We start from the raw sequence: 12,511 nt of genomic DNA, 5'->3' as shown, positions 1-12,511 counted from the left end.
CATGCAGTGTAGGAATGAGAAAGTAGGTGGGGAACCCTTATGATTCTGTCCTCTTCAACTTTAATCAAAAGTACACTGACATGCTTCAGCCCCCTCCCTTCTTTTCATAATAATGGACCGCTAAAAATTCAGGAGGCAGGCTCCACATCAATCACTCGCCAGATTTGAGTCCAATGCAATAAATATGCAAATGAGGAGAAGCCAATGTCTCGTAGCTTTGAGATCAGCACAAGAAGAAAAAAAAGGAAAAAAACTGTATTAATTGCCCATGGCCAGAGGAATCCTATTACTGTGGGCATTGATTATAAAATTGTGTATGTGAGTGATTTTCATGAAGGAAGTGGAAGCCTTGAGCAAAAAAAGAAAGAAAAAAAGAAGAAGATAAAGAAAAAAGAAATCAAATTAGAGAACTCAGGCCAAATCGATCAACTACAAAAAGGCAAACAACAAAGAGTAAATCTAACTTCATATAATATTTCATTCAAAAGCTTCAAAAGATTTCTATCTCAAAATGCAATAGAATGTTTTTCAGGAATAACAACTTCACGACAATGTCCACAGGTATAAGTGTTCCATCTCCATAGGATTTAATATGCTATTAATTTATTCATTTGCTCCTGATGTATTAATAGGCAAACCCCCCTAGGCCAAACAACATCTCTCACATTGGCTTATATGGAGGCTTGATTGTGTTTCAGTTCGGCTACAAAGGAGCTGAGTTGCCTAACAATTGAAGTGTCCATTCTGTAAAGGTTTTGACTTCACTATCAACAATGCTTAAAAGGGTATTTGTGAACATCTGCTCTGCAGCAAACTGAGCTTACTAGCCTATTCTGTGCCATATGCGCGACTTGTGACAATGTATATGCAACCTCAATAACAGTAGGCGAGACCCTGTCCCACCAGTGGCCACCACAATATAACGTCCTACAGCACAAACATATTCTAACTCTGTGATCTACCTAAGAGCTTAATGCAATAATCAGTGTCAGCTAGGTTTAAATTGATTGGCTGGTTTGTGTTTGACTTGCAAATCTATGTCTTAATCACAGTTGGATAAAGAAGGATTAGTTTGATCAACTGCAAGCCATGTCTCTTTCAAACAGAAAAGAAACAACATGAAAATGGTATCGGCTATAAGCCTGTTTTGCACAGCAGTTGTAGGCTGACAAAAATAATATATTTTCAAATGGAAGAAAAATGTAGACGAGAGTCCATTATTGTAGTTGGTCAACACCATTGATTAAAACCTCTGTCAGAAATAATCAAATGCTGAGAAACAAATTTGGGGACTGGTTGAGCCGTGTGATAGTCACTGATGTTTCCTTGCTATAGCCTAAATTGATCATCTTGAAGGAGTATGCTCCCTTTTGCTTTCCAATGTGCTTTGCAATGTTATTCCTGTGCCGGTATAAAACAAGTGTAACAGGTGAATGGTGCACTCACTGCACCTGACCTAGTCACATGATCAGGTAAATTCATCCCAGTAGAGAAACAGTTTGATTCTATGCTGATCTTCCTCTCTTGCAGGGAGAATGAGGACTTCTTACGGTAGGCCAAAGCTCATAGTTTAAGCCTTGTTTAGTAGCACAGAATAGCCTCGTCTAATGCTATCCTGTATTTCTTTTTTTTGTATGGCTAGTGTGCATTGTGTTGTATTCTCGGGGCTGGCAAATAATGAATGTTTGTCCATGTCCATGTCTGTTTCCTTAAAGGGAACCAGCCTCTGTTTTCTGCTGTTATTTTATTTTACCTTTTAGTTTGCTTTATGTTAATTTGACTTATTAGTCATTGGCATTTGAGGTTCAGCTATAGCAGGTGCTAGACTGGTGATTATTAAATAATGAGTTTGCTCTCCTCTTTGTTTTACAGTATGTTCTCGGCAGGGTCCGCCCTGATACACGGCATCCTTTCTATGTTGGGACTGCACTGTGGGAGCTTTGGTTTTAGTCGTGTTTTTATGTTAATCTGTGACACTGCATGGTTTTGTATTGAATATTTTAGATGTTATATTGCATGTTATTTGGTGTCAAGCCTGTGTTTGACACCACCGTCCAAAATACAGAAATGGTAACCGAGGGTCCCAAAGAAAAGAGGCTAAGGGTACCCCAGAGGTATTTTTTGCCTCTACACCAAATCTCTTCACAGCCCAAAAATAAGTGATCTACAAACAAATGACATGCTGTATTAGGGACGTTGGGTTAATGTGGTTAAATTGGAGATTCAACATGGGGGATGATGCAGACAATTTTAATTCATTACCCCAACACAATTAAAACAAACCTCAATCTACTGAAAAGTGAAAATGTATGAAACCACATTAGAACTAATGGTGACTATTTTCCAACTCCTGAGAATAATAGAATTTTCTTTTTAGAATGGCTTGCTTGTTTATGCTTTCTGATCATGTGATTGCAACACTGGAGGTAACCAAGATTCCATGACCAATAACTCCCCTTTCATACTTTCACAGCTGAGCAACACCAAACCCATATAACCTTTACATTTTTGTCATCTACATCCGTTTTGAAATTTTAGGAGGTATAGTCCATGCAGCAGATTGCAAATTTGGCACAGTATAGCTAAAATAATTTTAACTGGTTACTTTAGCTACTTTAGGCTGCTACGCTGAATTACTAAAGACTAACAAAACCCAAATCTGAAGACTTACAACTTAATCCTCTTGGTCCCTTGTGGGATATAAGGCTACAATGAGCTACGCCCATCGTTTCCTATCCTTGGCAATGTGTTGTGCCCCAGGTCATTTTAGGTCTCATGAGTAGTTTCCTTTTGCCTGCCGGAGTCCATCGCAGGCTGATTTGGGAGATGGAGATCCTGCTCCATTTGGGAGATCTGGTCCAACCATTTGTCTTTGCTTTATTTCACTAGTAGTATATTGTTCTTATTATCTGTGTGAAACATCTACTATAGCAAATATGTGTGAAACATCTAATGGTAAAAAGTAGATTGGTGAACTATCCATCTCCTATTCGCTGGTTACAAGTGATGTCCCTATTGACCTTTTGCTGACCATCTTGCCATCAGAGTTTGGAAGCGCTCGTTTTCAGTAACACAAAGTCCTGCTGCCTCCTGCATTATGTGCAAATTCAAAACAGGTGGTACCCATGGGCCGTTGAGTGATATCCAACAAGCACTTCCAAACTCCAACACCTGCAAGGACAGAAAGTACCATGTCTACAGTGGAGTTTTATGAAACGAACACTTTACAGATAGAGGATAATTCAAGCTTTTCATACAGCTGCAATGTTGGTGAGTTTGATGTTGTTTAATACAATCAGGACTTTTCTGTTTAGATGTATGGGCTGTCAATGCCAAATTGCACCTAAGTTAATTGGCCACCCTGCCATTAACTTATATGGCAAGATGGCTGCGGTGTGCATATAAGTTTGTTACTCTAGTGACAGTCTATAGAGTGAACATCACCTGATTCCAAGACCAGGCAATAGCAAGGCTAGTCCAACCCTGCATTTCTATCTTTTTTTTTTCTCCACATTTTTCTCCATTTTGTTTTCAATTCCCAACATGTTGGCTTGGGGAGGGTCTCTAGACTCTAGATAACACGTGTCCCCCCGATACACAGTCGCATTTTCACCTGACAGCGAGGAGTTTCCTTGCATGGGAGAACGGAACGTGCACAGTTTGATGCTATCTCCCCCATATCTGCCCATGCATTTCCCTGCTGAACGGGTGCCCCGACCAACAACAGGGCTTGCTAATGCAGTGACTGTGATGTCATCAATTCTCTCCATATTTGGGCACGCCTGACACACAACTTCCTATATGGGCATAAAAAGGGCCACTAATAACAATTTGACAGAAATATGATAGACCCCAACAATGGTTCCAAAACATCTGCCCACAAACACTTAAATTCCTGTCACTTCGATATTTTTTTTAGGCTACTATTCTCCACTAAACATCCATATCAACTAGCTGTAATTAAAACACATTGTTTAAAATTACATATTCAACAGTTTCTCATCTGAATTACTAGTGAAAGTATAGGCTATAGCTATAGCTGATCAACACAGTAAAAACATACCATTACCAAGATAGCTTTGAAGCAAACCAAATGTAAAGAACCTATCAGACCAAACCGCAGCATCTCTGTTTGCCCACCATGACCTCAATGCAGCGTTTGATGCTTCGGTCACCAGACTCTTCTGTATCAACTTCCTTTTATTATTGACTTTACAAGCCCTTCCCAAGATGTCTCTTTATCAAACTAAACAATGAAGGACCACAATGGGAACAAGCCCCTGGGGCTTTTAGTGTTATCCTTTTAGCAGTGGTTTTCAACCCTTTTCATATCAAGGCCCATTATTTATTCTGCATTTGAGCCACGGACCACCATTTCATGACATTTAGCCTCTCAGACCCAAAACTAAAGAATATGTCCACATTTCCATGCTGTATTGCTGATACCATAGGATAGATAACGATAAAAAACAATTCCTCTACATTTTGTGTAGAATTAGCTTAAGTAATGCAGTTGTTTAACAATAATTTATACACTTGAGAATTTTACACTTGATGGTTAGCAACTCTACATCATTTAGCTGGGGACTACCTGGAACCCCCTCACTGGTTGAGAGCCACTGCTTTTAGCGTAACCTTTGACTGTACTGTTAATAAGCATGTTAATAAAGTATTAATTCAATCAAATGATTACTCTGAAGATTCTCTAAACAGGTGCTTGGGTCTCTTTGATTCACACTATATAGTATATCCCTCTTTGCCATTTGTGAAAACACATTGACTTGCTTGTCTTAACTGTCAATAGACGTGCCTCAATTTACCACTTGAGTCAGTCGGCATGGGGCGGTTCTATTGAACAAGCTGTTCCTTATTGTTTGCAGACACTCAATGTCTGCCCTGCTGTGCAAATATACCAATAAATAATGGGGTCAATACAAACAGTCTTCAATTGCACTATGTATCCCACAGTACATAACCAGTGCGAAAACGTTGTTCCATATTGATGTGAAACCTTGAATTTGTTGCTGCTGGGCAGAAACCTAGCTGTGGGCCTAATATCCATATATTAACTTTTTAGGGGGGGTTTTTTGTAGTAAATGAATGCCCCACTTTGTCATACTTCAGTGTCACACAAAAGATTGTGCAGCACATTTTAAGATTGTAAATTATTTTCTGTTTTTGAATCCTGAAAATAACAGTTTGGGACATACATTATAGCTACTAAGCTACCTTCTATTCGCTTCAAGTTTGCTTATCAAAACATGACTGCTGTAAGGCGAAAACTGCAGACAGGACACATTATCACCAATCAGAATATGTTAACAAGACAGTGCTTATTCAGATATATTGCATCTGATAAAAAAAACTAAAGGAAAAACAATATTCATATACAAATTGCTGCCAGTCTGTTAAAAACATCAAAATAGGCTTTTGAAGGTCATAAGGTCTTGAGGTACAGAAATGGGACAAATAATTTAAACATTTATATTGCTCAGGTAAAATGTATCATTTAATCTGAGCAAATTAAAACATTTAACGCAAACTTTCATTTTTCACAATGGAATGATAATTCTTCATTAAATATAGGGCATCATGGTCTATGTATTAGTAGTTCATAGTTTATGATTTTACTACGGCACATCTAGCACAACAATGTTTATAACATTACCTTTTGAAATGTGTCCGAAATAATGTATTCATGTTTGAGTGTATTGAGCCTAGGCAGTTGAAACAAATATGCTTTTATTAAGAAAGCAAAAATTGGGGGAATTGGACTTTATGCTTTAAGCTTCAGACTGGTGGCCCTGGACAATATTGACCAATGCACAACTAACTTCATTCTCCTCCATAGCCATTGAATAATGGGTATTTTAAAGTTGCTAGTCAAATTTCAAAATTGTCAAGAAATAATTCCAATGGATTAGTTAAATAACCTAACATGAAAATAATACAAACATCTATGCATAACAATAGGTGAAACCTCAGATAATTAATATAATTATGGCCTGCTGTCATCACATTTCAAGGAGCAAGGCCAAAGCTTTGTGTGTTTATGGAGGTTTAAACAAAATAATGAAAATATGTATTTCCTTTCTATTTATCTTGCTTTCTTAAGCATCCTCTGATACACTTTGGTGTATTTGGAAAATGAGTGTGTTCTTACAAAGACATTTAAAAATGAATAGGCTAATATTTATCTGTATTTCAATGGGTCATAAACTTAGATGATAGCACATACTGTGAAAGTGCAAGAGAAGCACCCTTGACTTGCTGCAATTCCAAGTAAATCTGAATTAATCCTTTGTTTCTTCCATGTTTTATTATACAGTGAATGGTCTTCTAACATTGGTGGTCACATAGTCATATAAGCCTCACCATATCACGTGAACTTTGACGTGTCAAAGATAAAGCTGTTGGTAGCATATCTGACCATCAATGTTTAAATGTAGGCTATATGTACTGTATATAAACATATTTAAAGACAAAAAAAAACATTTTATTTTTCAATTTAACGATCTGCCATTAATTATTTTCACAAGGAACAACTTCAAAGAATCAAAACTAGTTCTGAACACTCTTACAAATGCTATGCATTTCTTGTGTTCAACAACTGAAGGTGCAAAGCACTTGCAGTGTTTGTGCTGTGGTCTTTATTTGGCAACTGTTTATTTGTATTTTCTAGGTTTCTTTTTTTCTCTTATGTGAACACATAATACAAACTATAGCACAGTGAGGAACCACATAAATAGAATAAATACAAAAGTTTGGTTTCTTGCATTAAATTATTTCTCCATCTGAATCGAGGTTTCACGCTATGCTGATATCCAAACCCCTGAAAGTACTGTACATTTTTCGTAAACAGTTGACTGTTCCAGCCTACATTTCTTCTTCTTTTTATTCTGAATCTGAGTCTGAATTAAATTTAAATGCATTTTATTGTTATATAGGGAATCCAGCTTCTTTCTTCAATGTTTCTACTGAAGGCATAAGCTTTTGCTGATGGCGATCAAATCATATACAGCAACATGTCCAACACACCAACTGTACTATCAGGTCCTGAGAAAGGCTTTTGGTCAAATGTATTGATCTGCTGGATAATAATGTGTTTTAATTTCATAATACAGGAATGATGGTGAAGATGATGAGGATGAAGATGATGGTGATGGGCCTCATTTATCAATATACATAAAATGTTTAAAGAGGCAACAGTGCTGAGTTATACATGCATCTCATACCAGTATTGAGAGAAATTAATTTTGTTTCATGTATTAAGAATGATTTTGGTATAGCCCACAATGTTTTTATATTGTTTGATCAATGAAGCCCATAACTTTCAAAGCAATTACTGAACATGGTCTGACCATTATTTGAATCAGCATATCAATTATTAAGCAAACAACAACATACTCAACAGTAATTAAATAAATAAACGAACGATCAAATAAATAAATAAACGAACGATCAAATAAATAAATAAATAAATAAATAAATAAATAAATAAATAAATAAATAAATAAATAAATAAATAAACAAACAAACAAACAAACAAATAAATAAATAAATAAACAATTAATTAAATAATTAAATAAATAAATAGCTCTATCAATAAATATTTGACCAATGATACCGTGAAACAAATGAGGGGTTCTTTTGCCTTTTAGAGAATGCAGTTCCATCATGTTCCAATGCTTCCCATCATCAGACTACATATGTCACCAGACCGTTCCTTCGCTCAGTTCTGAAGAAGGCTGTGACAGCTGGTTGGCGTATCCGTTTTCGCTCTGCATGGACAGCGTGGTGAAGGGCGTGCCGGGCCCACACATCTCACTGGAGACGCTGTGCATGGAGCCTGGCCCGCCACTGGGCTCCGGGCTGGGTGAGTCTGCCGGGTGGTGGTGGGATGCAATAATGTCCGAGTAACAGTGCACGTCTCCACCAGGACAGTGGTGCCCGGGATGGTGGTGGTGGTCTATCGCCACTAATGGGGCGCCGGCAGGGATGGACGAGGGCACGAAGCCTAGCTCTGCTGGTGTCTGTGAGGACGGGGGACCACCGTGGTAGTACTCATAGTTTCCTCCTTGGCCGTAGTATTCATTCTGATAATCTGCAGTCATTGTTAAGAAAAGAACAAAAAGAAAACATCCCAGTTAGGGTTATTTGGAATAAAAGGACATTATTAAAAAGAGGATGAAACTGAAATGGTCCTCTCATAACGGCATCTGGACAGTATTAGACACTGTATTAGTCCACATTATGCACGTTTATATAATGTTCAGTGATATAAGAGTGTTCAAAGTTGTCATTCAATATGACATAATAATAATAATAATATACCTCCATAGTAAGAGAAGTGTCCGTTGGGCAGCAGCTCTCCGGGCTCCAGTCTGTCTCCCAGCGTCCTCATTCTCCTCGGGCTGCGGAAGAACGCGTGTCTCCTGCCCCCCAGTGCGCTCAGCTGCTTCATCCGCCTCTCTTTAGACCTCCGGTTCTGGAACCATACCTGCAGCAGAAAATAGCATGTGACGTCCACCAATTCATTTGTGTATTATATGTGACCAGTTTTTGAGTGATTGAATACTTTATTAACAGTTTGTAGAAAGAAACACAGGAAATATCCTACTACAGTTCAAATTCAATTAAGGTCTGCTAAGAGGATTTATAACCCAAGAAAGTGTACCTATAAAGAGGTCAATTCAATTCAAAGGAGCTTTATTGGCATGAGATAACATACGTTTCCATTGCCAAAGCAAGTGTAAAAATATAAAAAAGCCTGTTGAAAATGGGGAATGTATATGGGGAATATATATATATATATACAGTTGGGGGGTACAGCATTTTGTAAACAGCTGTGTCACATTGTGTCGTTATATACATGTTATACAGGGTATAAAGCTAAAAGAAAACAAAAAACAAAAAAGCTTTTACTTGCTGCATGCAACTATATAAATCAGTATTATATATATATATATATATATATATATATATATATAATATTGTGTGTGTGTGTGTGTGTGTGTGTGTGTGTGTGTGTGTGTGTGTGTGTGTGTGTGTGTATGTAGGCCTATATATGGATGGCCTATAGATTAGATGCATGTGTTTACCTGTATGACTCTCATGTTCAGGCCCGTCTCCTGCGCCAGCTGTTCTCGGATGTGTCTGGTGGGTTTGGGGGTCGCCGTGAACGCAGCCTTCAGCGTCTCCAGCTGCTTGGCCTTGATGGTGGTCCGCGGCCCGCGCCGCTTCCCGCCCACGCTCTGCTCGTCGTTCTCGTTGTTCACGCCCGCCTCCTTGTCGGACGAGTGTCCTCCCTCTTTACCGTCGTCCTCTTTACCGTCGTCCTCCTGCTGGTCTTGGGAATCTGGAGACATACTGGGGTCACTACACGTCGTGACTGCGATTCGAAAACAAAAGAATAAAATACCTTTATTTTACTTTTTGTTGTGAGAGGACTTGTGTAATTAATTGGATGCTGTTAATAGGCTAGACTATACTCTCGCCCCTCCCCCTTCTGCTTGTTTGTACAATATCATCATCACCTTTATTTATATACTCGGGACTCGGGAGTAGGCCTAGGCCTACATTCAATTGAGGGCAATAAACAATTAAGCACTCATTTTCAATGTAGTCGATGTTACAAATAGGCCTAAAATACATCCTTTATACGCATTACATTGTAAAAGTCAGGGTAAATTACAACGGAACTTTAAGCAGAACAAAACAAAAACAACTCAATTGAAACATGCAGGATCGAGCACTCACGGTTAAAAATGTTTTGGAACATTCCTTTGAACTGACCAAATTATGTCAGGGAGCTATTGTGTGGAATCGGACGTGCAGATGAGTTGTCAACATTGGCTATATCATTAATTTTTCAATAATATATATTAGTCTATATTATTATTATCATCATCATTATTAAATAATATGTATTCTACATAATGGCATATGAATGTGCCTTTCGTCCATCAAGAGAGCTACAATTTAGTCGTTCGTGTCAAATCACCTGCGAGCAGGATGGTGTCTTTGCCGTTGCTGTTGTGGTAGTCCTCTTTACAGACGAACTTGAACTCGTCCAGAATGTACAGCTCCTCTCCGGTGGACAGTTGCTTGTTACACATCACGCAGGTGAAACAGTTGAGGTGAAACACTTTGCTCTTCGCCCTTCGAACCAGGTCGTTGGGTGAAATGCCCTGGGCGCAGCCTCCACACTTTGTACCAAATCTCCTGTGTGGAAAAGACCAACAAAATATAGCCTACGGTTACACGGCAGGAAAACAAAAAAAATGTTATTGGTCTTTATTGGCATTGGCCAATTATGGGTTGTTGTTGAGTAGCCTAATATATAGCAATACATTATTCTACACGTTTTCTTTTGAATTGCTATTACAGGCCTCTCCCTCTCTGAGATAACAAGTGCATGGCCGAGTCTTTTCTTTTCTTTTTCTATTGCCAGCTGCAACGGTTTATTTGAATATTCATAACAGCGTGCATGCCTTGTGTTCTATGATTTGATATGAGGGTTTCAAAGCGACTTATTATTCAAATCCACTTATCACATTTTCACTCGACCTTCGGCGGCAAATAGCCGGCTCTGCAGCGTCTGATTGAACTTAAGGCGGTACACAATTCTCAAATAAATAGCCTTAGCGTATGTCCTTGCGGCTTTCTATGTTGACAGCCCTACGGTGTAAACAAAGGACAATTTAGCGGAATCAATCACAGAACATTGGCTTTCAGTTATTTCAATTAAGCCATATAAGCTATATGCCCAGCACCTTCCCTTGGATCACCTAATGAGAATATTTTCGTTTTTATATTTTCGTTTTAATTGTTCTGATAGTGTTAGGTAACCATTCCATCCACCAAAAATATTAAAGGGTTTATGCTAGCGTAATAAGCTTTTTTTGTCCCTTTTTTCTGTCCTTAACAACAGACAAGAAAGAAAGACACCAACATTTTACACAAGCGTTAAGGTTCGATCGTCGGGTCCTTACCTAAAGAAGTCGTTTTTACAGTATAATCTCCCTTCTCGTGAAAAACATTTCTCTGTCAAATTGCATTTACAATCACAGCACTGAACACACTTGATGTGCCACGGACTGTCCAGAACTTTGAACAAAAACCTATCAAGAATAGGCCTCTCGCAGCCAGCACAGTGAACCATTGTTTGGAAAATGTCCAGCCAGCCCAGTGTTGGTTGTATTTATGTTAGTCTCGGCGTGATGCTTCCTCCCCAGTGTGCTGTGGTCTTCAACACTTGCTTGAGTCTTCTTGTATGATCCGGAAATTAGTATTCAATCCAAATTAATCTGGCAAGAATTATACCATGATCCGTGAGATTATGTATTGCTCTTCTGGTCCACAAGACAACCATCCATGTTTGATCAAGAGCCCCGAACGATGGCTTAACTGCTGAACAAACAGGAATGACATTTCTGAATCAAAATGACAAACTTATAGGTCCCATGATCCAAGAAAAATGATGTGTAAAATGTATCAATACGCCGTATCAATAAAAAGGAAAGAAACGGGTTTGCATGAGTTCACCGCCGAGAAATATAGGCTAATAAATAGTGTTTTCTAAAAAATAAAAATAAAAGAAAAATCATGTAAATACAGTCAGCGTGTGTCACATTTCCCGGCGATGAGCTACAGTCAGTGTCTAAGCGCCAACAGCACAATATGAGACCTCTGGGCGGCTGTGTGTGCGCTTGCCTATTCAGACCCCGTGACGTCATCTCCCATCAAACCCTATCAGCAGCCATCCTGCCACTCTCCTCCGCGCACGGAGCATCAGAGAGAGTCTGTCTGTCTGTCTGCTATGCATGCATGGATATACAGTATAGTATACTATACCACTGTTACTCAACGTCTCATGGTGGCCCTGGTGTCCAAATGGACAGGTCTATACTAGTGTACAAATGGAAATATTTGTAATATTTGGGGCAGCGTGGTAGCCTAATAATAGCCTTACATTTTGGGTGCATATGGGCAAAATTTCGACTCATACATTCTCTCTTTTGAAGTGAGAGGATCCCTCCCTTTTACGATCACAAATAAGCTAATATACACATTTATTATCACAATTTAGTTTAATTCATTTCTGCACACAATCTGTACCACAGACGAAAAACAGTCTAAGTCCAAATTTCAGACTGACCCCTCCACGGAAAGGCCTCGTTGTCCTGAACCCTTATCTATCATTTATATATTATGGATCAATAGTGTGGACTTAGACTGTTATTCGTCTGTGGAAAGCCATTTAGATCGTTATTTATTTATTTGTTTTTATTTGTGATACATTTAGATATAGATAAATGTCATAACGTTCACATACATATATATGCCTATATGTCATTTTGAAGAGGGTCTACTGTAAAATCAGTACATAATTCATCCATTCATTTCTATTCAACGCCTGAGTGTTCATCCTGTTTTGGCATCTTGTTCAGGCTAACAATTAGCCTATATATTATAGCCTAGTTATAAATGACGACATCGTGAAAAGGCT

The 12,511-nt window shown here is 38.5% G+C and overlaps 1 protein-coding gene across 1 annotated transcript; it reads right to left on the bottom strand.

The window, feature by feature from the left end:
• Nucleotides 1-7,668: 7,668 nt before the first annotated feature.
• LOC306927486 (LIM/homeobox protein Lhx1-like) lies at nucleotides 7,669-11,164 on the bottom strand (the record flags this gene model as incomplete). The annotated part of the gene is made up of 5 exons (XM_079507247.1): nucleotides 7,669-8,104; nucleotides 8,335-8,500; nucleotides 9,102-9,391; nucleotides 10,004-10,224; nucleotides 10,995-11,164. 5 exons carry the CDS (start codon nucleotides 11,162-11,164, stop codon nucleotides 7,713-7,715), a joined length of 1,239 nt encoding a protein of 412 aa, XP_079363373.1. The 3' UTR covers nucleotides 7,669-7,712.
• Between the last annotated feature and the right edge of the window lie 1,347 nt (nucleotides 11,165-12,511).

Source organism: Electrona antarctica (assembly GCF_951216825.1).
Source record: "Electrona antarctica genome assembly, chromosome: 8".
In the NCBI taxonomy this organism is placed as follows: Eukaryota; Metazoa; Chordata; class Actinopteri; order Myctophiformes; family Myctophidae; genus Electrona; species Electrona antarctica.
Note: the sequence above shows the minus strand (reverse complement) of the source record. Positions and strands in the feature narration are given on the sequence as shown.